Raw genomic sequence first — 27,875 nt, 5'->3', positions numbered from 1 at the left:
GTGTCGAAGATTTAGGGCAAAGACTGTGCATTATTTCGTAACAACAAACTGCTTTCGCCTTCGACGAGCGTGACGTCGCAACTCTTCAAGTTTGTAAAAGATTGCGGGAAAATATTGTGAATGGTGTTTTGAGAAGCGTTACTTTCAGTTACATGTGAGAACGCGTGATGAATTCGTAAAATTTCGAAGCGTTTGATTCTCATTCAAAACTTAAGGGTTTGAGAAGCAGCCATTTCGAAAAATTACAGGTCCCAAAGACCAGCCATTTATACCATTATTTAAACATTTGCTGGTACATTTGTGTTTGATACATTGTAAAGGGCAAGACACGCTAAAAAAGAGCAACGTTATATAAGAAAGCATAGCTTGTCTTGTAGTTGTACTGTATGTGTATTAGTTAAACCATTAACTTTTCTTATTTTTGTGTTCATGGATCTGAAGTGATACTTAGTCCAATTTATGTATTGCCTAAACATCTCATTCTGTTTTAGACTTATAATGTCCTCACAGACGCAGAACTAGTGGGATGTGGTAGTTGAGACAATATCTCTCTAGAATGCACAGTCTTTTTTTCTAAGTTTATGTGTGACGTCATGCCTCTGTTATTATAATCTAGTGCTTATGCCTCAAATTTCGAATACTCCCTCTGTATGAATACAGATACCCTGTATTACCATTTAGGGTCTGGATTTTTCTATATTTTCCAAAATTTTAGTCTTTTACGTATTTTTCAAGAGTCTATGGAAATGTATAAAAATGTATACACTTATCAGCCAGAACATTATGACCACCTACCTAACAGCTGGTATGTCCAACATTACCACGGATAACAGCCGTGATGTGTCATGGCATGGAAGTAATGAGGTCTTGGCAGGTCGCTGGAGGAAGTTGGCACCACGTCTGTACACAAGTCACCCAATTCCCGTAAATTCCAGGGACGGGGGTGAAGAGCTCTGACGTTATGTAGAACCACATCCCAGATGTGTTCGATCAGCATCAGATCTGGCGAGCTAGGGGCTGTCACATCAATTAGCACTCGCCACTGTGTTCCTTGAACCACTCCATTGCACTCTTGGCCTTGTTATGTGTCACATTATCTTGTTGAAAAATGCCTCAGCCGACGCAAACATGATCGTCGTGATGGAGTGTATGTGGCCTGCAACCAGTGTACGATACGATACACTTCGGCAGTCAGGGTGCCTTGCACGAGCTCCACTGGATCCACGGATGCCCATGTGAATTTTCTGCAGAGCATAATGGAGCCGCCTACAGCTTGTATCTGTCCCACAGTACAGGTATCGAGGAGTGGTTCCCCTGAAAGATGACGGATTTGCGCCCTCCCGTCAGCATGATGAAGAAGGTGTAGGAATTCGTCAGACTATGCTGTGCTCTGCCACTGTGCCATGTCCAGTGCCAGCGGTTACATGCCCATTTCAGTTGTAGCTGCCGATGTTGTTGGTGTTAACATTGGCACATGCATCGCTCATCGGCTGCAGAGGACAATCGTTAGGAGTGTTCAGTGCACTGTGTCTTCTAACACACTTGTGTACTCTGCCCTGGGGTAAAGTCTGATGTTAGTTCTGCCACAGTTCGTTGACTGATCTATTTTACCAATCTGCAAAGCCTACGACGTACAACACGTCGAATGAGGGATGGCCAACCAACCCACGACGTCTGGACTTGATTTCACCTTGTTTTAGCCATGTGCTGAAGACACTCATCACAGCACTCGTAGAATACAAGTCGTGCAGTTTCCGAAATACTCACGTTGAGCCACCAAGCCATCGCAATCAGCCCTTGGTCAAACTCAGATAGATCGGGCACCTTCTTCATTCTATATATGGACAGCATGTTCACTCTTACTAAGAGTACATGCACCATGTGTGTATCTGACGATCAGGTGACGCTGGTATAGCCTGGACAGGTTTATATAGATAGTAGGTCGATGGTTATAATGTCTTGGCTGATCAGTGTATGTTCTTATTGCTTACCTCCCCAAATTTCCAAACCCAGCCAGAGTATCTACAAACGGCACTTGAGTGCAGAGTTTAGCCGTATCTTAAGTACAGCTATCTGTCCACAGATTATTACAAAATATTACTCCATGACCACATAACGATGACATCTGTTTATATTTTCTTGTAAGTTAATAACTCCAAATATAATCCAACTAGGGCTGTCAGAATTTATGATATAGACTCTAATGGTACAAGATGGAAATAGTCTTCGAAATTCTGATCAACTGCAGCTATCAGAACTTAGATCCGAGATGGGTGTATGTATGTATGCAACATATGGAAATAATGTTTGAGGAGCTGACTTAATCCTGTTATAAACACATATACATAGCTCTCTTTTGCTACTTTCGTGCGTCGTGGTTTCTCGCTCTCAGCTTTTGCTCCTACCACCCCCAGACCAACGCTGGCTGGAAACATTTCTTGTCACTAGTGCAGACATAACTCGTATGTACATTCTGCATCCAATCTGATGCAGTTCATTCGATCTCTGACAGATGAGAACTCAGCATTGCAGGAGCGGTCGAGGAGTGGTGCACAAAAATGCAGTGCACGGGGAGTTACTCCAACATTGGCCACGCCTGCGACGCAATGCTCAAAATCCTACGGAACATCCTGAACTATTATCCGTACAAAATTATCTATGTTCAGGAGCTGCATCTTGCTGACCTGCCAGCAAGACCGATTTTCGATCTGGAATTTCTTGCTCTCATGGAAGTGGAAAATGAGTGCTATGGAACTCTGTGGACAGACGAAGCCCAGTTCCAACGACATGTGAATAAGCAGAATATGGGCAACAGAAAATCTGGACGGCCATCAAACGGTATCACTTCATTCTGCAAAGGAATCAGTGGACGGCATCGTTTATCACAAGGCCGTATTTCCCCGAGGGGATGAGTCCTGTGGGTCCTGTTACCTTTACCGTCACTGGTTGATGATGTGAGAGTCTTTCGCGCACCAACGTCATTCCAACCCTTTAATAGCACGTGTGTCTGTGGATAGGATCATTTTTGTGCAAGATGGCATTCCTTCACACATTGCACAGCGAGTGAAGCAGTTGCTCAAAGCCATTTCGGAAATGGTTGAATTATCAGCCTGGCCGTCCAGCTCACCTGATCTTGATCCGTGTGACTTCTTGCTGTGAGGTTATCTGAAAGATGACACGCTCAGTGCTTCAGTTACGAACGTTGCTGAATTGGAGGCACACATGCACGACGTATTGTCAGCGTGACCCCCGAGGCACTTCCATTTGTTGTGGAACACACTGTTTCTCAGTTTCGACTTGTGGCACAAAGCGGTGGACAGCTTACTGTACGTGCCTCGCGCCAGTTTCACGACAGTTAGAAACAGATGTCACGTTGCGTTTTATGCGGGTTTCGGCCCCAGCACAATTAAAAACCGGTTTTTCCCATCCGATGTGCTACGATCTCGGCGCGGTGGATGGGCTTGCCTAAGTAACACTGCCACATCTGTTAAGACTGCCAGACTTGTGCAGTTGCGCACATTGAACACTACAGATGGTGTAATGTGCTACCTAAGCCGCAGACTTCGTATTGCAGTTGACCTGTGATTTGAAACCGACCCCATTTTAATTTAAGAGCTTTACAGCATCATCTATTGGCAAAATGTTCTTTAGCTTTTTTTTTTGTTCCATCATGTGTTTCTCTGTGTCAATAATATGATGTTCAAATCTGACGCCATTCTGAGCAGTGGCGTTTTGAAAGTGGAGATTTAATTACGGACATCCTCTATATGGGAGGAGCATCACACACACACACACACACACACACAGACACACACACACACACAAGCGCACACGCGCGAGCGCGAGAATGCTTTGTACCGAGGGAGTAATCGGAATATATCGTAGAGAGGAGTTCTGCGTCTTTAGGGTAACGACAAGATATAGGAAAGGGGGTAACTCTACACTTGCGTGTGTGTGTGTTCTCATTACCTCTATGTTCGCGAGAAAAGGGTGGTATTCAAGACAAAACTCAAATAACGAAATCAATACGTTCTCACTAAGAGGATCCTATAATGAATGCAAACAAGTTTACAAGGAAAGTTGTGATGATTATTCGGAAAGTGAGATAGTACACAGATCCCAATTAAACACGCCTTCTGTCGTCTCATAGGTAAGAACTGAAATGAAATCCAAGAAGATCCTCACTTCCCAAACTTTTGTTTCGAGATGAAATTCGGAGAGATCATGATATTATGTTTAGCATTTCTCATATACAGCTGCGGTGAGTAGCAACCGAATATTAGATTTGTTATCCTTGGCCTTATATTCATTTTCTATTACATGATTCTGATACATAGTAATTATTTCGCCGTAAAAGTTTTAAAGTAATGAAAAAAGTACTTTCTCTTCAAGTAGGTTTCAAATTTTTGTTTAAGAATTCCGTGTATTTGGTCGTTAGTTCGGAGTGGGGGAGCATGAACCAATTCTCAGCAATCGACAGTGAATGTCCAGATCAATTAGTAGTGGGGCATACAGGTTACATGTTGGAATGTCAGTCACTGGGTAGTTCACCACAAAGTGTATGCTGACACTAATTGCATTGAACGTGAGCATGAGCAGAGAAAGGCTTTGGATGTTTGAAACAAAATAATTACACAATGGAGGAGTAATGTCAATGAAAACTATCCTTTTATCAGTATTATCTCCAGTGCTGCGATAACGGGAGATCAATTCCAGAACGATAACACACATGTTAGTTGGACGGCTGGTGTGTTCTATATTTCTGGCTCAACATTTTTTCCTATTCGTGGTTGGGTGTCGTCCTCTTGGAATGTGTCGAGTGTGTTGACGAGTCACAGTCGGATTGGTTAACTGACTGTGTGATCCAAGTCATGCAAGACAACGTACAGAAATAGCTGTTAAGAGCAGTGTAAACAGATTCCTTAATACGATGGGCGATTAGTAAGATACATCGTTTACTGTTGCTATTTATGACGTTCTTAGTAGTTTGCTAGACATCGATTTTGGTGACTGTGCGGTAGCTACAAATTTACGGACCTACATCTCCAGTCTATCTGAGAACACATTGTGGAAAATCTTCTAAATTGGGGCGAAGATTTCCAGCTGTTCACCTGTGTAGTTTGACATACCAATGATAACTTGGTGTTGTAATTCATCTGTTATGGGTAGCTTTTACGAACTGTTTCTTGACACAGGTCTCTGTACCCTATACAAATGCTGAGGATGCTGTTGTAAGGACAAAGAGCTGCTCAGTGGCGACATGTTTCAGAACCAACCACCATGTTGGCCACCAAGAAAGTTCAGGAGACCGCAGCTGTGGATCTGGGTGCTCTCCTCGATGAGAGTGACGGCGCCATAGTGATTCTGGTGGCAGGGCACACGCGTCTGGTGGCACACAGGGCAGTCCTGGCCGCCAGGAGCCCCGTATTCGCGGCCATGTTCCAGCACGACACACTGGAGGCCAGCACAGGTGAAGTCAGCATCACGGATATGGAGGGCCCAGTTTTGCGCCAGCTGCTCTCATACACATACACCCTCCATGACCCCCAGCTGTCCAGCATGACCCCACAAATGCTGGCAGCTGCTGATAAGTACGGCTTGTCGGCCCTGAAGGCTGCTTGTGAGCAGCAGCTGGCCACTCAGCTGACTGTGGAGAATGCAGCAGCCACAGCTGTCCTGGCAGTGAGGCACTGCTGCCCAAGCCTGACTCCGGCTTCAGTCGCCTTCATAAAAGACCACAACTTCCGAGTAATGGCTACACAGGGCTGGGCAGACATGATGCGTAGCCACACTGAAGATTTGATTGAAGTGAGTCGCCTGCTTGCTGAACCACCAGAAGAAATCAGGTAAATATGAGAATATGTGCTTATCTGTGTTGCCCAGTTCTCTCTCTCTCTCTCTCTCTCTCTCTCTCTGTGTCTGTGTGTGTGTGTGTGTGTGTGTGTGTGTGTGTGTGTGTGTGTTTTCAAGTTTACAATGTTTGCCATTGAATTTCCTTGCATGTGTCCACACTGTGAAATACATCTGTTGACAGCTACAAAAGCCACTGGCTGATAGCTCACAAAGCTTTCATTGTATTCTCATGACTGGTTCACTGGATCTCTGGATGGAACTGTGTTTATTAGTAGATAAGTTAGCTACGAAAAATCAGGGATGAGCCAAATTTTTGATAGCTTCAAAAATTGTTTTCATCTTTAACATGTTCCATTTGTTTGCAGTAATTAATTTGTTACATTGTGTATGTACAACACATTGTTAGATGTTGGCATCTGGTTTCCAAACAAAGATTATGTTAACAATACACCCAGCAGGTGACATTCTTGCTGTGGTCACAAAGATGTGCTGCTCACTACAGAAACAGACATGAGTGTGTGTGTAGTTTGTAGTTAGGCAGGAGCGTGTTTGGAATTTGTTTTGCATGACCTACAGGTCACCATAACCTCTTTACAGTGAGAATACTTCAGGTGTTTCGTGTCACTGTAGCTGCTGGTGCTATAGGCAATAAGATCGCTATAAATGGCATACTGCTGGATAAAGGGAAGTTGAAGATAAAAAGTAAGTATGTCAATCTATACCAGCACCAAGAACATGTTAGTATGTTGAACTTGAATCAACGAGGGCAGCAACATATTTACAGTTTGCATTTCTCGTGTTACCATGCTGTAAGCGCATACCTGTCGAAGCTTTTTGGTGCAGGGAAGTATACCACTGTTACCTCAGTCCTAAATCAACGTCTCTCACTATGCATTCAGCGACGAAGACCACACCTTAGAGCTGACAAGCGGACATCTGCACACTTCAGCATTCAGCTGTTCCAGCTTTCACAAACTTCCCATAAAGTGCCAAACAAGTGGGTAGCCTTGCATTATTAGTGGTGATTACATTGGTGGATATTAAAACTCGACATCTCCTAATAAATAAAAACGCCTACTTAATGGTGTTACATACCAGTCAGTGTAATCAACAGCTGGCGTTGGCTATGAAGTTTTTCATGACAGTCTTTGCCTGAAAAATTCTCAGTTGCCACATCAGATTCGAATAAAACTCAAATTTTCGATTGTATCCTCCACCATAGTCCTCCCTGATGGTGATAATGGAGGAGTTCTTACACTGGTGCTCCTCTCACACTACCACGGCATGTGTCTGCCACAGTAGAGGACAATACCACAGGTCTGTGTGTTGCATTATTCGCTTCCACTTCCTTAGTACATGTACGCAATATGCGAACAGTTTTGGTAGCAAATTATTCTATTAACTGCCAGCAATGTAACTTTTAATGCACATCAAATAAAATATATCAGGCACTAAGGAAAATGGTCTGGTTCTCAGTCTGGTTGTGTGTGCAAGCCATCCAGTACACAAGGTGCTGCAAGCACAGGGGCAGTATGGTGTAGCAGTTTATTCCTTGTGTACCCACAAGACATCAGACCAGTCCACACAACAGTAACACAGCAACTTTGTGTGGGACACACATTTCCTTCTCATCTCTGTTTGTCAGTGTCTCAGAATGTGTGCTACACTTTTGTGCTATTTCTTAGTTCTTTCATGAGCTGCATGTATAGTACAGTGTATTCAGGAAGCTAAGGTTGGGTTATAGGAATACATATAATATGTACACAAGTGCTTGATTTGTTAATTTACTGTGAGGCTATAGGTCTTTCTGATGTAATATTTAGACATGGCCACCACAATAATCTATTTCAAATAGTGTGAGTGCATGTGCACATGCTTGTGTGTGTGTGTGTGTGTGTGTGTGTGTGTGTGTGTAATGGACGTAATATCATTATTATATCTGTAATATGTCAACAAATTGTTTTCTGCAAAGCTGTAATTTTCTCTAATAGGTGATGGCATGCACAGAATTTGACTAACTGGACTGTAATTTTATCCTGCCATTTGAGGACATTGCCATCAAATTCCTAGAGATTTGATTGGTTTTGTGTTTTCCCTTTAAAGCGTCAGAAAATATTGCTGTTCAGAGATCCAGTGTTAGCTGTATTAAGTATATATTTCTACAGAGGTCAACAAGTGGTCAACAGTAACATCCTGATTTCAAAGGAACTTTGTGTCTAGAATGAATTATCGTAAAATGCGATGACTCACTCATGAGTTGAATTGTAGCAAGTTGTAATGGTACGTGAATGAAAACTTTGATGAGAGCATGCTGATATACATAAATATCTTTTACATTGACTTTGACTATTCCATATCGCAGATGGGATGCTGCTACTTTTTTAATTTTTCACTGGACAGATGCGTATTCATACAGTTTCATTGCTATGACAAGTACCTTCATTTGATTTATGTGTTTACAGTAGAGTGTAAGAACTTCAATGTTCTGTACAGGAGTCTTTCGGTCGAGGAGAAAGGCAGGAGGCTGATCCAGTCAGCTGAGGAGGGAGCAGTGGAAGAGATACGGACTCTGCTCGCCGCAGGTGCTGACTTAGGAGTGAGGGACAAGTACATGGGGACCGCCCTGCATTGTGCAGCGAGGGAGGGACACGTGGATGCAGTGAAGTATCTGGTGGAGTGTGGTGCAAGCCTGGAAGACAGGAACAGGAAGCAGAGCACACCTCTGCACTTAGCTGCATGGAAAGGCCACACGGCTGTGGTGCGGCTGCTGGTGGCTTGTTCTGCAGACCCCAACGCCAAGGGTGACTGTGGGTGGACGCCACTGCACTTTGCGGCATGCTATGGTCACACAGAAGTAGCAGCTGTGCTGCTGGAGGCGGGATCTGACAGGAGCACAAGAGATAACAGGGGGAACACACCACTGGACCTTGCTAGACATAACAATCAGCAGCAGCTCGTAGGGATACTCACGTGAAGTTTACAAGGCAACAAAAATCAGGAGGAAAACAAACAAAGCATCATGTCATGACTTAACATTATTTTTGAGTAATGTATTAATCCGGCATCTGTTGTTTGCACCCATCACTGTGTAGTGCATGTACTACTCCACTAACAACTCAGCAATAGGTACAATATGGATAGTAACATAAGTAATGTAAGTATTCTTCCTCATTAGGGAAAGATCTGAAAAACGTTAGTTGAGCAACCATTTTAACGCTCCAGCTGTCACGTCAGTTTTGTAACATTAGTAGTCGCCAACCAGCCTTCATGTTCTTTAGAGGCACGAAAAATAGTGCCTCAATATGTTTGGTATTGAGAAAAAACTTTACTTTGCTTTTTACATAAATAAATATATATTTCAATGTTTGAATTTTATTTCTTCTTCATAGGTAGTTACCAAATCTCAGAAGTGTCATACTCTTTTATTTAACCACAAATTTCTAATGCACACAATAATCTCACATCACATTTGGTCGACATGTATTTTACAGTGTATATTGCTTCTACACCACTAATTGCATCATACTCAGGTCATTTATTAGATGTGTTGTTACTTATACACAAAATTTTACTCTTCCTGTTCCACCATTTCATTCAAAGTACCACATGTACAGTTTCCACAGACAATGGAAGAATGATTTTTGCACATAAACATCTTAGACTGACTACAACAAAATCTGGTAACAACATTCCTTTTTCCTGCATACATAAAGCAGCGACTCTTCCTTGTGTTTACAGGCTCTTCCAGTTGTCAATTTTACTCCTATTTATAAGGTGCCAAAAATATTTTGGGATCATTTGGAAGGGTAAAAATGTGCAATGCTGTAACTAATGAGCTTCCTCTAAGTTGTTGAGACAACTGTTTCAAAAATATCCTTCTTGGTTTTCTTGGGCTTCCTACATTGGACTGCAACAATGTTTGAGCATTTTTATTTTCAAAGTGTCAATGTAAGTGATGTGTTTCTGCAAAAGTGGGACTCCTATTGGAAAACTAGTACACCAGTTACCAAAAGTAATATTCCATTTGGATCCATCCACAGTTTCTGCCAGTCAAAGCATAATGTTATATACTTTATTTGACACCTTGTAAGGGTATCTGATTGTGTTCCACCAACTGATGATTTGTAGAATGATGTGGCGTCGTAAATAGCAAAGAATTTCAAGCCATAAGTGGCTGGTTTGTTTGTTATGTACTGAATGAACAATAACATGGGCCAACGAAAAATGTTTTTTGAAAAAAAATTTTTTACTTTGGTAGATGATCTTTATAGATTTTTATGAGCTGAATCCAAATCTAGCCCAGGTTTTTTTCTATCGTCCATGGTTTTCGAACATTATGCTTTTTATTATAGAGTATAAAAATCCCATGCTATATGGTAAATGGGGACATTAATGAAATGCTTTGTTACAAAATAGGCATGGTTTGTATTTACAGTTGTTTTTACTTAAAACAATGATATGTGTTAATAGAGTTTTCACTTGTCAGCTGGAATAGGTTTGTATTTTCTTTCTCTTTTTCCTTGAAGCTTCTTGAGTAGCTTTTTCTATGATGAGGTTCTTGCTGAACTGCTCGATGAAGTGACCAACAGTGGTCCCCCATCATGTTGGTGTTCCAGCGGCCTTGGTAGCGTTTTTTCGTCACTTTTATGTCCTGGTGAAATCGCTCTCCATGCTCCTCACTAACATCTCCCACATTGTGGGGGAAGTATTCAAGGTGACTGTTCAAAAAGTGAACTTTAAGTCTCATTGAACATCCTAAAGTTTTAAACTTCTTTAACATTGTAGCTTTAATAGAAACATATTCTTTTTCATGTCCTAAGAACTTTGTAACGACTTGCTTGAATGATAACCGTCATTCCTTCTCATTTAAGGTCATTGTGGATTCAAAGTTAACATCAAACATCAATTTTCTAATGTCAGGTCTGACAACGATGCTTTCTTTTAGTTTAGCTTCTGAACGGTTTGGAAACGTTTGGCAGAGATACTGAAAACATGGTCCATCTTTAGGCAAAGTCTTTACAAACTGTTTCATTAGGACTAACATTATATGTAGAGGTGGTAAGAGTACGTTTAATTAGATCTACAAGGTTTCTGCATAGAATGTTCTTCTCAGCAGGTTTTAAAGACTTCCACAGAGGGCAGGTCTTTCTGCGCCAGTGTTGATCCCTAGCACTACTGTCCCATTCACATATGAATCATGGAAATTTGGTAAAGCCACCTTGCCAACCAAGGACCATGCATGTTACTTTTAGATCACCACATATCATCCAACCATGAGCAGAACAGCCTATTTCATTTAACACTATTTCTAGGTTTTCATAGATTTCTTTCATTTGTACAGAATGTCCAACAGGTATAGATTCATACATGTTACCATTTTGTAATAAAACAGCCTTTGAACTAGTTTTGGATGAATCAATAAACAGCCTCCAGTCGTCCTTTTTGTATTCAATACCAAACTCATTCATAAGATTGGGAATGTCTGGGCAGTACACTAAATCACCTTCTTGTTTGAAAAGGCTTGGAAAATTGCTCCTCTCTCTCTTTCTATACGTATATATGCTGCTTCCAACTGCTAATAAGTTTTATTTTAATCTCGAGCCAAGCAATGTAGCTTAACCAAATCGTTAAGTTCAGTCTGAGTAAACAATTTGGGCTCTAGACTTTCTGTATTACAATGGAATTCATGAATATTTGGTTCATGTAAATCAGATTGCACATCAAAAAATATTTCTGTTGGATAGAATTTAAATCATCTGGTAGTTCAGGAACAAGCAATTCTACACCATGCCCTACAGGTCGGATGGTGGACAGAAGGTTAGGGTAGCTTATTACCTTCTTGTTTTTCTAATTATGACCAGTAATATCAACACTGCAAAAGTAGCAATCATTGGAATGATATCTTGCCTCCCTCCATATCATTAGGACCATTTTCTCAGATCGTTAACTCACATAACATACCTTATGCAGCGCCCAAGATTAATGTTGATAACCAAGTTTAGATCCAAAGTATGATAGATAAACCTTTTTCACAAAGTCTGTAATGTTGCTTTGATGTTTGTTAATCACAATGCACCACAGATGTAACAAAAACTGTCAGCAGAGTTTTTACAGCCACTATTAGACATTGTACTGAGCACATGTACAGGAAACGGGAAAGTGAGGTTAGGTTGACAGTAAACAAAGCACTACCTGTTATCACAAAAATAGAAACGACCTTTTCTTGCCAGCAAAGGCTTTTCAGCACTGCTACCATCATCTACATTCATTACACCTGCTTTTAAAATAATTTGACCTATATAAAAGCTGTTAAATTCTTTAAGAAGTCGCTTAATTTAATAAATTTAACTGTAAAACGTGAAGCAATGGTAGCTGTTACAGATTTTTAATTATCAATTTTTAATTATCATATTTGAATTTCCCACCCCAAAAGACATAAGAATTAGGTATTTACAGCAAAAACGTTTTTCCATCGTTGGCCTGTGTAATCTTTCTCTAAAAGCTGTCAGCATATCGTATATGATTGCAAACTCACCTAAATTGTTGCTTTCCTCACAGTCTGTAACAAATTTATCCTAATATGACCTGACCACTGCTAATTTACCTTTCTCATGCCTTTGTGTTCTTGTCGCTTCATAATCAAAGCTCATTCTTCTGCGGAGAAATGAGAACCATCTGTATGATCTACATGCTCTGAGAACTACACTGAAGAGCCAAAGAAACTCGTACACCTGCCTAATATCGTGCAGAGACCCTGGAAACACACAGAAGTGTCGCAACATTACGGGGCATGGACTCGACTAATGTCTGAAGTAGTGCTGGAGGGAACTGACACCAAGAATCCTCCAGGGCCGTCCATATATCCGTAAGACTATGGGGGGGGGGGGGGTGGAGATCTCCTCTGAACAGCATGCTGCAAGGCATGCCCCCCAGATTTTCTCAATAATGTTCATCTCTGGGGAGTTTGGTGGCCAGCAGAAGTATTTAAACTCAGAAGAGTGTTCCTGGAGACATTGTGTAACAATTCTGGACATGTGGGGTGTTGCATTGCCCTGCTCGAATTTCCCAAGTCTGTCGGAATGGGCAAAGGACATGTATGGATGCAAGTGTTCAGTCAGGATATTTACGCACATATCACCTGTCACCAGTCGCATGTAGATGCACCAAGGGACCCATATCACTCCAACTGCACATGCCCCACACCATTACAGACCTCCACCAGCTTGACATTCAGGATCCATGGATTCATGAGGTTGTTTCCATACCTGTACACATCCATCCACTTGATACAATTTGAAACGAGACTCGTCTGACCAGGCAACTACTTTGCAGCCATAAACATTTTTATGTCGGTGTTACTAGGCCCTGGTGAGGCGTAAAGCTTTGCATAGTGCAGTCGTCAAGGGCACATGAGTGGGCTTTTCATTCCGAAAACCCATATCAATGATGTTTCATTGAATTTTTCGCTCGCTGACACTTGTTGATGCCCCAGCAATGAAATCTGCAGCAATTTGCGGAAGGATTGCACTTCTGTCACATTCAACGATTCTCTTCAGTCGTTTCTGGTCCTGTTCTTGCAGCATATTTTTCTGGCCAAAGCGATGTCGGAGATTTGATGCTTTATCATATTCCTGACAGTCACGGTACACTCGCGAAATGATCCTACAGGAAAATCGCCACTTTATTGCCGCCTCGGAGATGCTGCATCCCATCGCTCGTGGGCTGTTTGCAACGCCAAATTCAAACTCACTTAAATCTTGATAACCTGCCATTGTAGCAGCAATAACCGATCTAACAACTGCGCCATATACTTGTTGTGATTATACAGGGTGTTACACAAAGGTACGGCCAAACTTTCAGGAAACATTCCTCAAACACAAATAAAGAAAAGATGTTATGTGGACATGTGTCCGGAAACGCTTAATTTCCATGTTAGAGCTCATTTTTGTTTCGTCAGTATGTACTCCAACGTGATCAAATTGTAAATTTTCACAATCAACATGTGTGGGCTGACTATAATTCGCACGCAGTTGTGCAATCACGTCATCAACACAGATTTTCTGTGAACCTTTGGGGAGACATTGTTGATGTCTTGATTGGGCCACATGTTCCTCCACCTACGCCCAATGGAGCACGTTATCATGATTTCATACGGGATACTCTACCTGCGCTGCTAGAACATGTGCCTTTACAAGTACGACGCAACATGTGGTTCATGCACGATGGAGCTCCTGCACATTACAGTCGAAGTGTTCGTACGCTTCTCAACAACAGATTCGATGACTGAAGGATTGGTAGAGGTGGACCAATTCCATGGCCTCCACGCTCTCCTGACCTCAACCCTCTTGACTTTCATTTATGGGGGCATTTGAAAGCTCTTGTCTACGCAACCCAAGTATCAAATTTAGAGACTCTTTGTGCTCGTATTGTCGATGGCTGTGATACAATACTCCATTCTCCAGGGCTGCATCAGCACATCAGGGATTCCATGCGACGGAGGGTGGATGCATGTATCCTCGCTAACGGAGGACATTTTGAACATTTCCTGTAAGAAAGTGTTTGAAGTCACGCTGGTACGTTCTGTTGCTGTGTGTTTCCATTCCATGATTAATGTGATTTGAAGAGAAGTAATAAAATGAGCTCTAACATGGAAAGTAAGTGTTTCCGGACACATGTCCACATAACATACTTTCTTTCTTCGTGTGTGAGGAATGCTTCCTGAAAGTTTGGGCGTACCTTTTTGTTACACCCTGTATAGGCGTTGCCAACTGCAGTGGTGTATTCTGTCTGTTTACATGTCTCTTTATTTGAATATGCCCCCCCCCCCCCCCCACTTACAAGTCCCTTTGGCGCTTCAGAGTGTGATACCAGTACCATCATTACTTGAAAAGTGAGAGGCACCCACATGCCTTGCTCATACTGTGGCATCAAGCAGTCAGGCCTGCAAGATGAGTGGTCTGCCAAGCAAGTGGATTCATTCTTATTTTGTCGAGTAACTTGAACTCTCGTACTCACAATTAAGCTACAAATTATCCTCCTGTATGAATAATACGCAACGGAAACGCACATCTGACTATCAGTAATTTACAGAACTCTGACTGTTCACTACGCACTGGCAATACCACATTTTCTTTCTTTTTTATTTAACGGCTTTTATCAACACGTGGCCATCGCACTGAATATGAGTGGCGCACACATTATAAATTTGGGACATCATGACAACATACAATTCGAAGGAAAAGGCCACCAATCTTTTTCTTTTCACTACCGTATTTATTCCGATAAATTCTATAACCTAAACACAGAAATTCTATAACCTACAACAATAACACATGAGAAATTCCGCCCAGTGGGAATGGCTTTACATTGGTGAATCTCTATCTTATGGTCTCGTAATTATTTAACGCTACAGTGCACTTTCTGGATAGGATGGTGGATCTTTTATTATTTCTCACACTTCGACTCTCACAATCATCATCACAAAACTTTCCTCCAGACCGAGCAGTACAAAAGGAACACGCATAACCCACTACCTCTGAAACTACCTTGCTACTCTCCCATGCAAACCACACATACTTAAATTACATGACATACACCACACTACAACATGAAATACAACACACGGAATAGTCACAACATTATCACTTTCAGCTTTCCCACTTCCATTAATGTTTATCCCAGTTTCACACGACACTGCCCCACTTCGTAATTCTACTTTCCTACTATGAACTCAGGAGATATATCCACGTCTTCCTGTGCAATGCAAGCCAAGTGGCGTTGCTGGATAGACGGCTGACTCACCTTGTTTCTCTCTGAGTATTATAGTTTGAATCAAGCATCACACGGAAACATATCTCGCAAAGTAATATTAAGAACATATTCATCACACACACGAGTCGTCAACTGATACCATGGACGAGTACTTCTCTTTATCCTTTGTCTCATGCACAGATTGAGACTCACACAGTACTCACCACATGGAAGTACTCGCCTCTAATTTCAAGTCCTGCACACGCTATTTCTTAAATATTTCAACTTATAGTACACATGCTAGTAATTCAGCTTAACTTAGCACACGGAAGTATTTCAACTTATTACGACACGTGGTTTCATTGTGACCATTGGTCACTTCCGAAGATTACTACGATCCCATTAATATTACCTGTCTGACATTTAATTCTCCCCACAAAAGTTCCTGAAATAGAGAAATTATTATTTCAAACTACTCTTAAATATTCCACATGCATACCATGTCTCCACTCTTTTGTCTTTAAGGAGCACAACTAAGACAGGTCTTAACAGCACAAGATCGAGCGGCAGAGTGCTGAAACATGGCCGTTCTTCATGTTCTCTCCACCTCTCCTGAAGTGTTGGAGCACCTTGCTACCGTATTGGTCAGCCACATTTCAGGCGCTCAAAGCTCAGGTAAATTTCATCTCTTTGGTCCTAGCAACGGTGGCCAAAGGATCATCTCAAAGATGATCATTTATTCACATTCACTATCTGCGGTTAGCAGATGACCATACATTCATTCATTTCACAGATCTCACCAAACTGGTTGTAGGGATTTATTTTCTGGGAGTGCACATGTGATCAATTAAATAAATAAATTGTCATTCTTTCCCACACTGGTATCCGGCTTTGCTGTATTAATTGAAATTGAGTTATTATTAGAAAAAAATGTGTCGTTCTGCAAAAATAATGAAGTATGTTGTACCTATTTTCAATGTCGGGCAGTACTGTACCCTTTCACCACCGGCTACCCATGCAGAAAAAAATGGCACGGTACTATCCTTGGAATGCGACGGTAGTTCCGAACATTTTTTTATGAAAGCTGTATTAGAACAAACGTAGCAAGTCATCAAAATAACCAGGAGGAGACCTTAGCCCCTGGTGACCTCAAATAGACGACCAAATGCTGTTACTTTACCAAATCATTGACACAGTTGTTGCATTATTGTACTCTCCACAATCCGGAGTAACGTCCACATACAAATTTACATCAATCCAAATGACTAATAAAACATTACATCATACAAATAAAAAATAATGGTGAGATAAAAATTTGCTTAGTTACCGGGATCTCCGTTATTTTTAGGAGTAATCCAAACTTCAATAATTTTAAAACAAATAAAAAAAATACTAATTGTACTCATAAAATTTTAAATAGCTCACCGTCCAAACACAGAACAAGTAATCTGACATTCATAAATTACGTTGTAATAATCTTTTACACGGCAATGTCTAAATACAAAACAAAATCAACAAAGAAAAAAAATTGCGTACACTAGTTACATGTAGAATATCAGGCTCCATACCATTACTCTAAAATGTACATTAAACCTACAGAGAAATTAAACTGAGAAAAAAATGATATATACCACAAGTTACATACTGGTTACGTAATATAGTTCATCTAAGACATCATGTCATACCTCATTAACTATCATCACTTAAGCAATTGCCACCACTACTCGACTGTGAGTTTAACCTTATCCTTGTCCACTAGTACAAATACCTGCTGCTGAGCTAGTCAGTCCATCAACTTTGATCAATACACGCAATAAATAGTTAGCAATAAGTGCTTGAATCGACCAGTAGCTCTCGTATCTTACTCTACTGCTCATTTCTCTGTTGTTACACATTTAGACGACAAGAACTTGCATTTCGACTAGCCTTCGTTACACTTTAATGTGAAATATCACCACTGTGATAATGCAAATAAGTGGCATCAGTCAACACACCAACAAGATTATTACTGTCCACGACATCAAAATGCATCAGTTAATTCCGATATTTGTTGTGCAATGTAAACTCTTGTGACAACCTTACTGACCAATGCAACAAGAGCCGCTATGTTAGTATTACGCCACTGGCTAATAATTAAAGCATCATTGTACCAAATATTCTAATAAACATGCTACGTGAACTTGATAACCCAGAACAAACAAAAAAAAAACACTAACTATTCTAAACACAAATGTTAATGAAATACAATTACACTTGCTGTCCCTTCAGGAATGAAACATATAAAAAAGTTTAGACAATTACAAATACAAATACATTGTTTCCTATCTTGCGAGTCACACAGAAACATTTCATTCTGTGATTTTCTTGGGGTCAAAAAGTTGCTGATAGTTTACCTAGAAACACTGTCTCGGTGTCAAAGCTCTCCCATGGTTACCCAGACGAAAGTCTTTAGGTCACTCAAATCGACATTTTGAACACGCACTGAACAGTAAACTGTATCTCACATTAAAAACAAATGTCATAGTCACTCTCAGAGTACCATCCACACGAATCTGGTCGTCCAGAAATGGCCCTACAACTACTATTACCCAAGGTTCTGTCCTTTCAGTTCATGGTGTAATTAAAAGTCGTAAGTTCCAATAAACAGCACTTATTCCCGCACCAATTAAAGAAATGTATCCTACTACAAATGCAAATGTCAATGTCCCACTTTAGTTTCTTGCATTCATACAATAATTAGTCACCAAATGACAACTGTCCTCTTTAGGTATACCAAGCGTCCCACATGCAATTCACAAAGCACACTTAACAAGTCACTGCCAAAAGTTTATGGATCCCACCGTTCAGTGGTCAAGACAAAACAAAACAATCGTCCTGTCTGCTAAAGACAAAATCTTTTCCACCACTCACAATGTGGGAACACCAGTCCCTCACTTTCCACCTTATGGAGACATACGAGCAGTCATCTGTTTCACGGTTCCACAGTCCAGTACTAGTTAATAGGTGCTGGTAGAAAATGCCCGCCGGACTCTGCCGCATGTCTTTCATTCTGCCATGGCGCCGCCACGCGAGCCGTTGAGCAGAAGAGACCACCCGCTGTTGCCTCCGCGGGATACTTTCCCCAGTCGTAAGGGTGGCGGAACTCATGAGTGGCCAGTGGTACGTGCGTGTCGCCCCAGGCCGTTGACCTGCTGTAGTGGGCGCGTGGAGTGTACCCCGACCAGCAGTGGAGTGGGGAGTGCACCGGCTCTGTTGTCTCTCCCATGCCGACGTCTGCTTGGCTTATGTGGTACGGGCGCGTTCTGTGTAGCCCCTCAGCGCTACGACACCCAATCAGTCAGACCCTTCCGTAAATCTTGCAACGTTACAGACAAAAGGATATTCTTACAGTATTTAAATACTCATTGATTACATGTATGATCTATTAGATACATTGGTAATAAAAGAATCTTTGTTCTAAAAAAACATAAAATCATACACCCTAGTTTTCTACACATACAACATCAACATTTATCTCTATTCTATACACAGCCCACACTTGTGCTATTGATTGTACCTGTCGTCCCTGATACAAAACATGAACGTGTCAAAAAAAAAAAAAAAAAAAAAAAAAGGAATAAGAAACAATCTATACAGCTCAAAATTACAATATCAAATAGTAGACTACTCTAACATCCTATCCCAGTGAAAATGTTAGAAACTGTTGATTCTAAAACTACAATATACAATGAACCTTTGTGCTTGTGACAGACTGAAATTAATAAACTACTTTAACATCCTAACACAATAAACATTTTAGAAACTGATGACTCTAAATCTACAACGTACAATGCACCTTTGTGCTTGTGACAGACTGAAATTAGTATCTCTTTATATATTTTACCTTTTTATTATATATAACAACATTTCTAGGTTATGTATGTACCATCCACATGTCAGATCCTGACCTGCCATCGAGGTTCATCCAAATCAAACAATAACACAATAATGTTTTAGTTATGGATCGGTAGCATCCCCTTTACAGGAGTGTGCGCATTGATCACACTATTCTACGACTCTCACTCACCAGACATCACCTTTTCCTTCTCATTCAATCCATTAATACGCTAACAGAATAGATCTAGAAGTCAGCTAACCTTAACACCACCACACTCACGACAACATACCATACCTTTGCTCCCTTATACTCAACCACATAACACATGAAGCTGTTTCGGAGATAGCATTCCAGTCTCCGAAATCGTCCTTTCACTCTGGCACCTCTCTCCATCGGCTTACCTCTGCATTTACTTAACCGATTATTCATCCTGCTAAATATCAACTTAGAATTGCGACATTTCATCTAAGAACAAAAAATACACAAATTATTCATCCTGCAAAATAACTGTACACATTCTTGGTACCGTTTTGAATAGTTATACTGGCACCAGGCTTCAACAACAACAAAAATTACTTTTTTTTATGTTGCAAATGTTATGGTAAGAATTAGGTTTACACTTATATTACATCTTACGTCAGTATTCCACAACGTTCACCATCTGGATCTCATAATCCCTTTGTCCTTTGACGTCGTGCGGTTGTCCTCCTCTCTTCATTCGTATTTCGGCTCTCCGTCCGTCCATTACTCCATCATTTCCTGGCCTTCCTTCGCCATTGGCATCAATCTCGATTGCAGCATACACAAGCCTCTCTGTAACATACATCTAAGACATCTCCACATTATTAATTCTACTCACCTTTATTCACCACTGTTTCATCACGTCGAATCTCTCTTTATTAATCACACTGCTTCACGTCGCTTCTCTCCTTAAATATCACCTTTATCAACTACTATTTATTACGTCGCTTCTCTATCTACCATCTTTATCCACTCATTAATCATCACGTCGTTTCTGCTTGATCCTTATTCATATTGTTGTGACTTGGCAAGACAGCCAAGTCACTATGAGAGGAAGCCGAAAGGCATGCGCTTAAGCTCACCCAGGCTGGCGCGAGGTCTGGAACAGTTAAGGGAATTAATAGTAGCAAATAAAGTATGTAGTTGATGTAATACTTAACTTTAATCCATAAGTGGTGTACATCGCTCTTGACGATACATGTTTTATAAGGTCAATATTAACTGGCAATGGCGCCTTGCTAGGTCATAGCAAATGACGTAGCTGAAGGCTATGCTAACTATCGTCTTGGCAAATGAGAGCATATTTGTCAGTGTAGCATCGCTAGCAAAGTCTGCTGTACAACTGGGGCGAGTGCTAGAACGTCTCTCTAGACCTGCCGTGTGGCGGCGCTCGGTCTGCAATCACTGACAGTGTCGACACGCGGGTCCGACGTATACTAACGGACCGCGGCCGATTTAAAGGCTACCACCTAGCAAGTGTGGTGTCTGGCGGTGACACCACACATATGACAAAAAATACGTACGTACACCACTCTGTCGACTCCTGTTCATGACTCATTCGACCAGTCTATTCCGTCATACTTCCTGACATCCCACCTGAAAATTCTTATGTTCGATTTGACCCTGCACAACCTTATGCACCACAAATAAATACACTGACTATCTACCATAAATTGCCTACTTTCGATCTATCCTTAACTTTTCCATAATTTGATGTTAGAAATGTGATGAAGCCCACGCGATTGTTTTCCCTTGATCGTCTCAATCAGTACAGTATTTTCCTGGACAATCCGCCTCACTCTGAGTGGTTCACTATAAACAGCAAAGAATATGCTAGTTAGGAACCTGTGCTTACATGAAAATTAAATGTGTGCAGAGAGTATACAAGCTGGGAGAGATGGGACAGCCCAAGTGTTACAAACGTTGGTGCTAGTGGCCTCTTTCCCTAACACCAGATCCTAAACAACCATACGCAGCACCTCATTATAACTGTCACCACGACAATGACATACTATATATCAGATAGCAGCTAATCTAAAAACTTCAATCACACTGCTGATGTTACCTGTAACAGCAGTATAAACGTACCCTATTCCATACAGACCACAATGTTGATTATTTTCATTACGTTTTAAGTACCTGCAATGGTCAAATCGCACTAAGTAAACTGGACTCATTGGCATTATTACATAACATTTTTTTTAGCAACTGGTTTGTTTTGAGGAAACAGTCCTTTACTTTAGTGCTTATAATAAAATTTGCAAATTTTGCTCTGAGAGACCAGCCTAACAGATTCCATTACTGGTGTTTTATTCTATGATCAGAAGTATAGTATTTGCATTCCTACATATCAGTAGAGTATGTCTCCTACATAGACAATTTGCAGTGCGAGCGGCATGTGTTTTAAGGCAAGATGCTAAGGGCTGATATGTTGGATTAGTTTCTCCTATCCTTCAATCCATTATGACAAGAATGAAATGCCAGGATTCCATGCTCTCCTGTCATTATGATAGTTTCTGCCGTTCCTATCCTCGACTCTGTCTGACCTATGAGTCGTGTCTCCGTTCACAATGTTGCTCTCATTACCCAGTTCCTGTAACTAGTGCTGAAATGACGCGGAATTGTCTAAGCCTCTGCCTGCTATCACTATATCTCTGCGCAATCTCACTGGCAACTTCGTTATACAGATCCTAATGAACTCCCCAGGTTCGTATGGCACATCCAAATATCTATTTTGTCTCAGCATTTCCTGATAGCACACCACTGGATCTATTATACCACCTTCGTTGCAATTTGGCATCATCAATATGCTTTGCTTAACCTGGTCCTGCTTACTTTTCGACCAGAATTCATTTAATAACTTGTCACAAAATATCTTGTAGCTACTACAGTCTTTAATAACTTCCTGCATTTTCGCTCTAGCCTCGTCCCTCAAATGGTTACACACAATCTTCATTTTGAGGAGCAGTCCCCACGATGAAGGTGATGAATCTTGAAATTGAGACACCCTTGGACTATACCCAGTTGGGTTTTCCACATGTTTTATCCGACACAACCGTTCTTCTGACTCTCTGAATTCGTCTTCCTCTTTCTGCCTATTTTCGTTTTTTGAATTTATCTCACTCTCCCTCTGCAATCTACCTGGTGGTGTGTCACCTTCGCTACTGCATGCTAATTGCAACTGTGCTAGTTCTTCCCTATGTTTCCAATTTATTTCTGATTGCGCCTCTTTAAGCTGTAATAGTGATTGTATCTTCCCCTGGTTGGCATACACCTCTCGCTGCGTACTGTCTGAGCCTGTCTCGCCTCTTATACTGATCTTTCCTACATCTGCACTAATTGTATTCATTCTGACCACTACCTCTTTGATTAGCTCATCTGGCAACACGTCCCTACGTTCTGTAATATCACTCTCCATTGCAATTATTCATACCTCCAAATTATTGGCTTTTTCTTTCACGGCGTCACATACTTGCTTCAACGCACCCAGATACTTCTCCCCCTCATCTGACCGATTATTAACTGCGGGCAGATGCTCATCGATAACTGAGTGTAGCTTCCTCATTGCCTCTTTAATTCCCTTATCCATTGCCTCCAATCTTTCCTTATTTGCTTTATCCATCGCCGCCGATCTTTCCTTATTATCTTTATCCATCGCCGCCGATCTTTCCTTATTATCTTTATCCATCGCCGCCGATCTTTCCTTATTATCTTTATCCATCGCCGCCGATCTTTCCTTATTATCTTTATCCATCGCTTCCAATCTTTCCTTATTATCTTTATCCATCGCTTCCAATCTTCCTCATACGCTTCCCATCTTTCCTTATTATCTTTTTCCATCGTTTCCAATCTTTCCTTATTATCCCTATCCATCGCTTCCAATCTTTCCTTATTCTCCCTATCTCTCTCCTTATTATCTCTATCCATCCTCTGTAAAAACTGCCGTAGCACATTGTCATTTGCTACTTTTGGTGCGCTCACCTCGTTCGCCTGAGAAACTGTTGCTTTGCTAAGGGTAGTAACACTTTCACTGCATACCTGACCTAGTCCTGGCTCGCCTGCATCATTGGGAAAAGCCCCCGATTGTGGACAAAGGCCGCCGCTTAAAGGATCACCTAGCCGCGGTCTGCTGAACAATTCAGCCCCTTCCGAGTGTTTGCCGTTCTCGCTCATTAACCCACGGTCGACACCTACTTCCTGCTGCACTGCTACGTTCACTCCAGAATCACTATTCTCCATGGTGACTACACTTTCTGACTGCGATGTAGTTACTACGGACATTACGCAAAAAAAATTTTATACAACGATCTTCCAGCCTTGGACGACGTAGCAAGTGACTACATAATAAAAATAAAAGATTCTCACCAATCCAGAAAGAAATTGTAAACAAAAAGAATTTTACTTCTCAGCACTATCACAATACATTCCAAAAAAAAAAAAAAAATCTTAACAGCAAACTCTAACAGCAAAATATCCTGGCAGGGTCGAAATTATGAGAGGCACCCACATGCCTAGCTCATACTGTGGCATCAAGCAGTCAGGCCTGCAAGATGAGTGGTCTGTCAAGCGAGTGGATTCATTCTTATTTTGTCGAGTAACATGAACTCTTGTACTCACAATTAAGTTAGAAATTATCCTCCTGTATGAATAATATGCAACGGAAACGCACATCTGACTATCAGTAATTTACAGAACTCTGACTGTTCACTAGGCACTGGCAATACCACATTTTCTTTCTTTTTTATTTAACGGCTTTTATCAACACGTGGCCATCGCGCTGAATATGAATGGCGCACACATTATAAATTCGGGACATCATGACAACATACAATTCGAAGGAAAAGTCCACCAATCTTTTTCTTTTCACTACCGTATTTATTCCGATAAATTCTATAACCTAAACACAGAAATTGTATAACTTACAACAATAACACATGAGAAATTCCGCCCAGTGGGAATGGCTTTACATTGGTTAATCTCTATCTTATGGTCTCGTAATTATTTAACGCTACAGTGCACTTTCTGGATAGGATGGTAGATCTTTTATTATTTCTCACACCTCGCCTCTCACAATCATCATCACGAAACTTTCCTCCAGACCGAGCAGTACAAAAGGAACACGCATAACCCACTACCTCTGAAACTACCTTGCTACTCTCCCATGCAAACCACACATACTTAAATTACATGACATTCACCACACTACAACATGAAATACAACACATGGAATAGTCACAACATTATCACTTTCAGCTTTCCCACTTCCATTAATATTTATCCCAGTTTCACACGACACTGCCCCACTTCGTAATTCTACTTTCCTACTATGAACTCAGGAGATATATGCACGTCTTCCTGTGCAATGCAAGCCAAGTGGGATTGCTGGGTAGACGGCTGACTCACCTTGTTTCTCTCTGAGTATTATAGTTTGAATCAAGCGTCACACGGAAACATATCTCGCAAAGTAATATTAAGAACATATTCATCACACACACGAGTCCTCAACTGATACCATGGACGAGTACTTCTCTTTATCCTTTGTCTCATGCACAGATTGAGACTCACACAGTACTCACCACATGGAAGTACTCGCCTCTAATTTCAAGTCCTGCACACGCTATTTCTTAAATATTTCAACTTATAGTACACATGCTAGTAATTCAGCTTAACTTAGCACACGGAAGTATTTCAACTTATTGCTACACGTGGTTTCATTGTGACCATTGGTCACTTCCGAAGATTACTACGATCCCATTAATATTACCTGTCTGACATTTAATTCTCCCCACAAAAGTTCCTAAAATAGAGAAATTATTATTTCAAACTACTCTTAAATATTCCACATGCATACCATGTCTCCACTCTTTTGTCTTTAAAGAGCACAACTAAGACAGGTCTTAACAGCACAAGATCCAGCGGCAGTGCTGAAACATGGCCATTCTTCATGTTCTCTCCACCTCTGCCGAAGTGGGGGAGCACCTTGCTACCGTATTGGTCAGCCACATTTCAGGCGCTCAGAGCTCAGGTAAATTTCATCTCTTTGGTCCCACCAAAGGTGGCCAAAGGATCGTCTCAAAGATGATCATATATTCACATTCACTATCTGCGGTTAGCGGACGACCATACATTCATTCATTTCACAGATCTCACCAAACTGGATGTAGGGATTTATTTTCTGGGAGTGCACATGTGATCAATTAAATAAATAGTCATTCTTTCCCACACTCGCTGTATTAATTGAAATTGAGTTATTAGAAAAAAATGTGTTGTTCTGACAAAAATAATGAAGTATGTTGTACCTATTTTCAATGTCGGGCAGTACTGTACCCTTTCAAAAGTTCTTCAACTTTTATTTCTGCCCTTGAAGCTGATAAGTGTTCCAGTAAGAGCACAGAACTCTTACCTTGAAGTCTTCTGTACACTCTCACTCTAGAATAGTTGTTTTGTGACATCGGGTTTGTAATATTTAAACTGGTGTATTCCATCAGTGAATCAGTCATTTCCTCACCAGTAATCCAGTGATCTGTAATACCTTTAGCAGACCTGTCCAGAACAGGAAACATTTTATTATGTTTTTTGAGGGCGTCTTTGCTGTTTCGCCTGTAAAGCTTTGCTTAGACCACATGGTTTTATCATCTTTACCAACAAAAGACCCACAAATAAAATCAAAATTGTCATCACCAACATCATCTTCATGACTCTGAATTTCCGCTTCTTCAGGATGTATGGGTTAATTTCTTTCTAAAGGACTCATTTCTAGTTTTGATTCACTGTTGTGATCGCTAACTATATTTTGTTGTTCCTCTATCATACCAGTGAAATACAGTATTGTTGCCGTCATCAGAGTCGTCATTGAAAACCTTTTCAAATTCCTCTTCTGACAACTCGTGTTTGGAACGAGCCCTAAAGATACATACAAAAATGAACCTTATTTGATAATGAAAAATTTTAACTTATAAAAGCGATGGTACAAAAAATTAATATAAAAAATGTTCCTTGCATTACCCATTATGTGGTTCACTGCACACCAAACACAGCATGGACAAAAATAAGCTGCAATTACAACTCCAGCAACAATGCAGATGACTAAATGAGGTCCAGCTCGAAGATAAGTGGAACCGCCAGCAGTTCAGCAAGGAGTAATTAGAATTCACGGCAAAATAATAAATTCAGGTTGACTCAGTAAACCAAGGTAACCGCTTGTGGTTAAAAATCAACAACAGTTGAAAAATACTTCCTTCGTTGCCATTACACAACAGTTCAGTCTGAAAGATAGATTTTGCCAGCGTAAAAAATTTTCGAATAATTTAAGGGAATGCAGCCGGGTGGCGTCTTCAACAATCACAAATACTTCAACAGGTGAACACCTAATGCATTTTCAAGGTACAAACGGAGAAATATCGGTGGTTGTCGAAGACAACACTTGTCTTTGGCCCTTGTAAACTTTTTTAGTCAAACCTCTACGTTATTTTGTTACTTTAAAGTACTTTGCACAAACAAGTATGATGCTATGTTCAAGTTCTGTAAACTACACCCATATCTAGATTATGCCGTGTAAACGGTATAATTATAATTCATCTTGAGTTCTGATCCCAGGCTGAACTGACTTTTGTCTTTCAGTACAGATGGTGTAATACGAGGAGGCTCCCAAAAATGATTGGAATTTCTTTGCAGAAGGCATTTGCTTTATTATTTTTCAAATATGGATTTAATCTGCTTCAAAGTATTCTGCGTTAACGTTAATACACTTGTCCAAATGTTAATTCCAATGTTGGAAGTATTCTCTACATTCGTCCTCTTTGATACCTGCTAGCACCTTCATGACACTGTGTTTTACGTCTTCTACATGGAAAAAACGCTTCTCTTTCAAGTCTCTTATCATCCTTGGGAACAGGAAGAAGTCAGAGGGTGCTATATCTGGGAAATATGTTGCGTGAATCAAGGTATTGGTCTTTGTTGAGGGGAAAAACTGTCGAACACTGAGGACGGTCTCTTGTGGGAGCATTGTCGTATTGCTAGAACCACTCGCCAGAATTTCATAAAGCCAGACATTTTCGCGTCAAACGTCTGTGCAGCCTTTTCATAAGCTACAAATAGAATTTTTAGTTTACTGTCTGGATTCAAGGGACAAATTCCGTGTGTACGGTTCATTGCATTCCACTTTCTGAACATTTTTTGGACGAGGTGAGACAGTGTACTTCCATTGAGTTTAGTCTCAATTTTTTTCTGGATAGTATCCATAGCACCATGACTTGTAGCCTGTAATGATTTTGCTGAAAAAAATTGGATCATCTTTAAATGCGTCCTTCATTTCATTTCAAGTTTGTAGGTAATGATCTCTTTCATCTCTGGTGAGAAATCTTTACACGAACTT

At 40.8% G+C, this 27,875-nt stretch overlaps 1 protein-coding gene across 1 annotated transcript; it reads left to right on the top strand.

The window, feature by feature from the left end:
- The first annotated feature begins 5,551 nt into the window (after positions 1 to 5,551).
- On the top strand, positions 5,552 to 9,215 carry LOC124554041 (GA-binding protein subunit beta-1-like). Its single transcript, XM_047128078.1, has 2 exons — positions 5,552 to 5,846; positions 8,347 to 9,215. The coding sequence occupies exons 1-2, from the start codon at positions 5,560 to 5,562 to the stop codon at positions 8,825 to 8,827; spliced, it is 768 nt and encodes a 255-aa protein (XP_046984034.1). The 5' UTR covers positions 5,552 to 5,559; the 3' UTR covers positions 8,828 to 9,215.
- Positions 9,216 to 27,875: the final 18,660 nt, after the last annotated feature.

This window comes from Schistocerca americana, chromosome 11 (assembly GCF_021461395.2).
Source record: "Schistocerca americana isolate TAMUIC-IGC-003095 chromosome 11, iqSchAmer2.1, whole genome shotgun sequence".
NCBI classification, from domain to species: Eukaryota; Metazoa; Arthropoda; class Insecta; order Orthoptera; family Acrididae; genus Schistocerca; species Schistocerca americana.
This window is presented reverse-complemented; position numbering and strand designations above follow the sequence as displayed.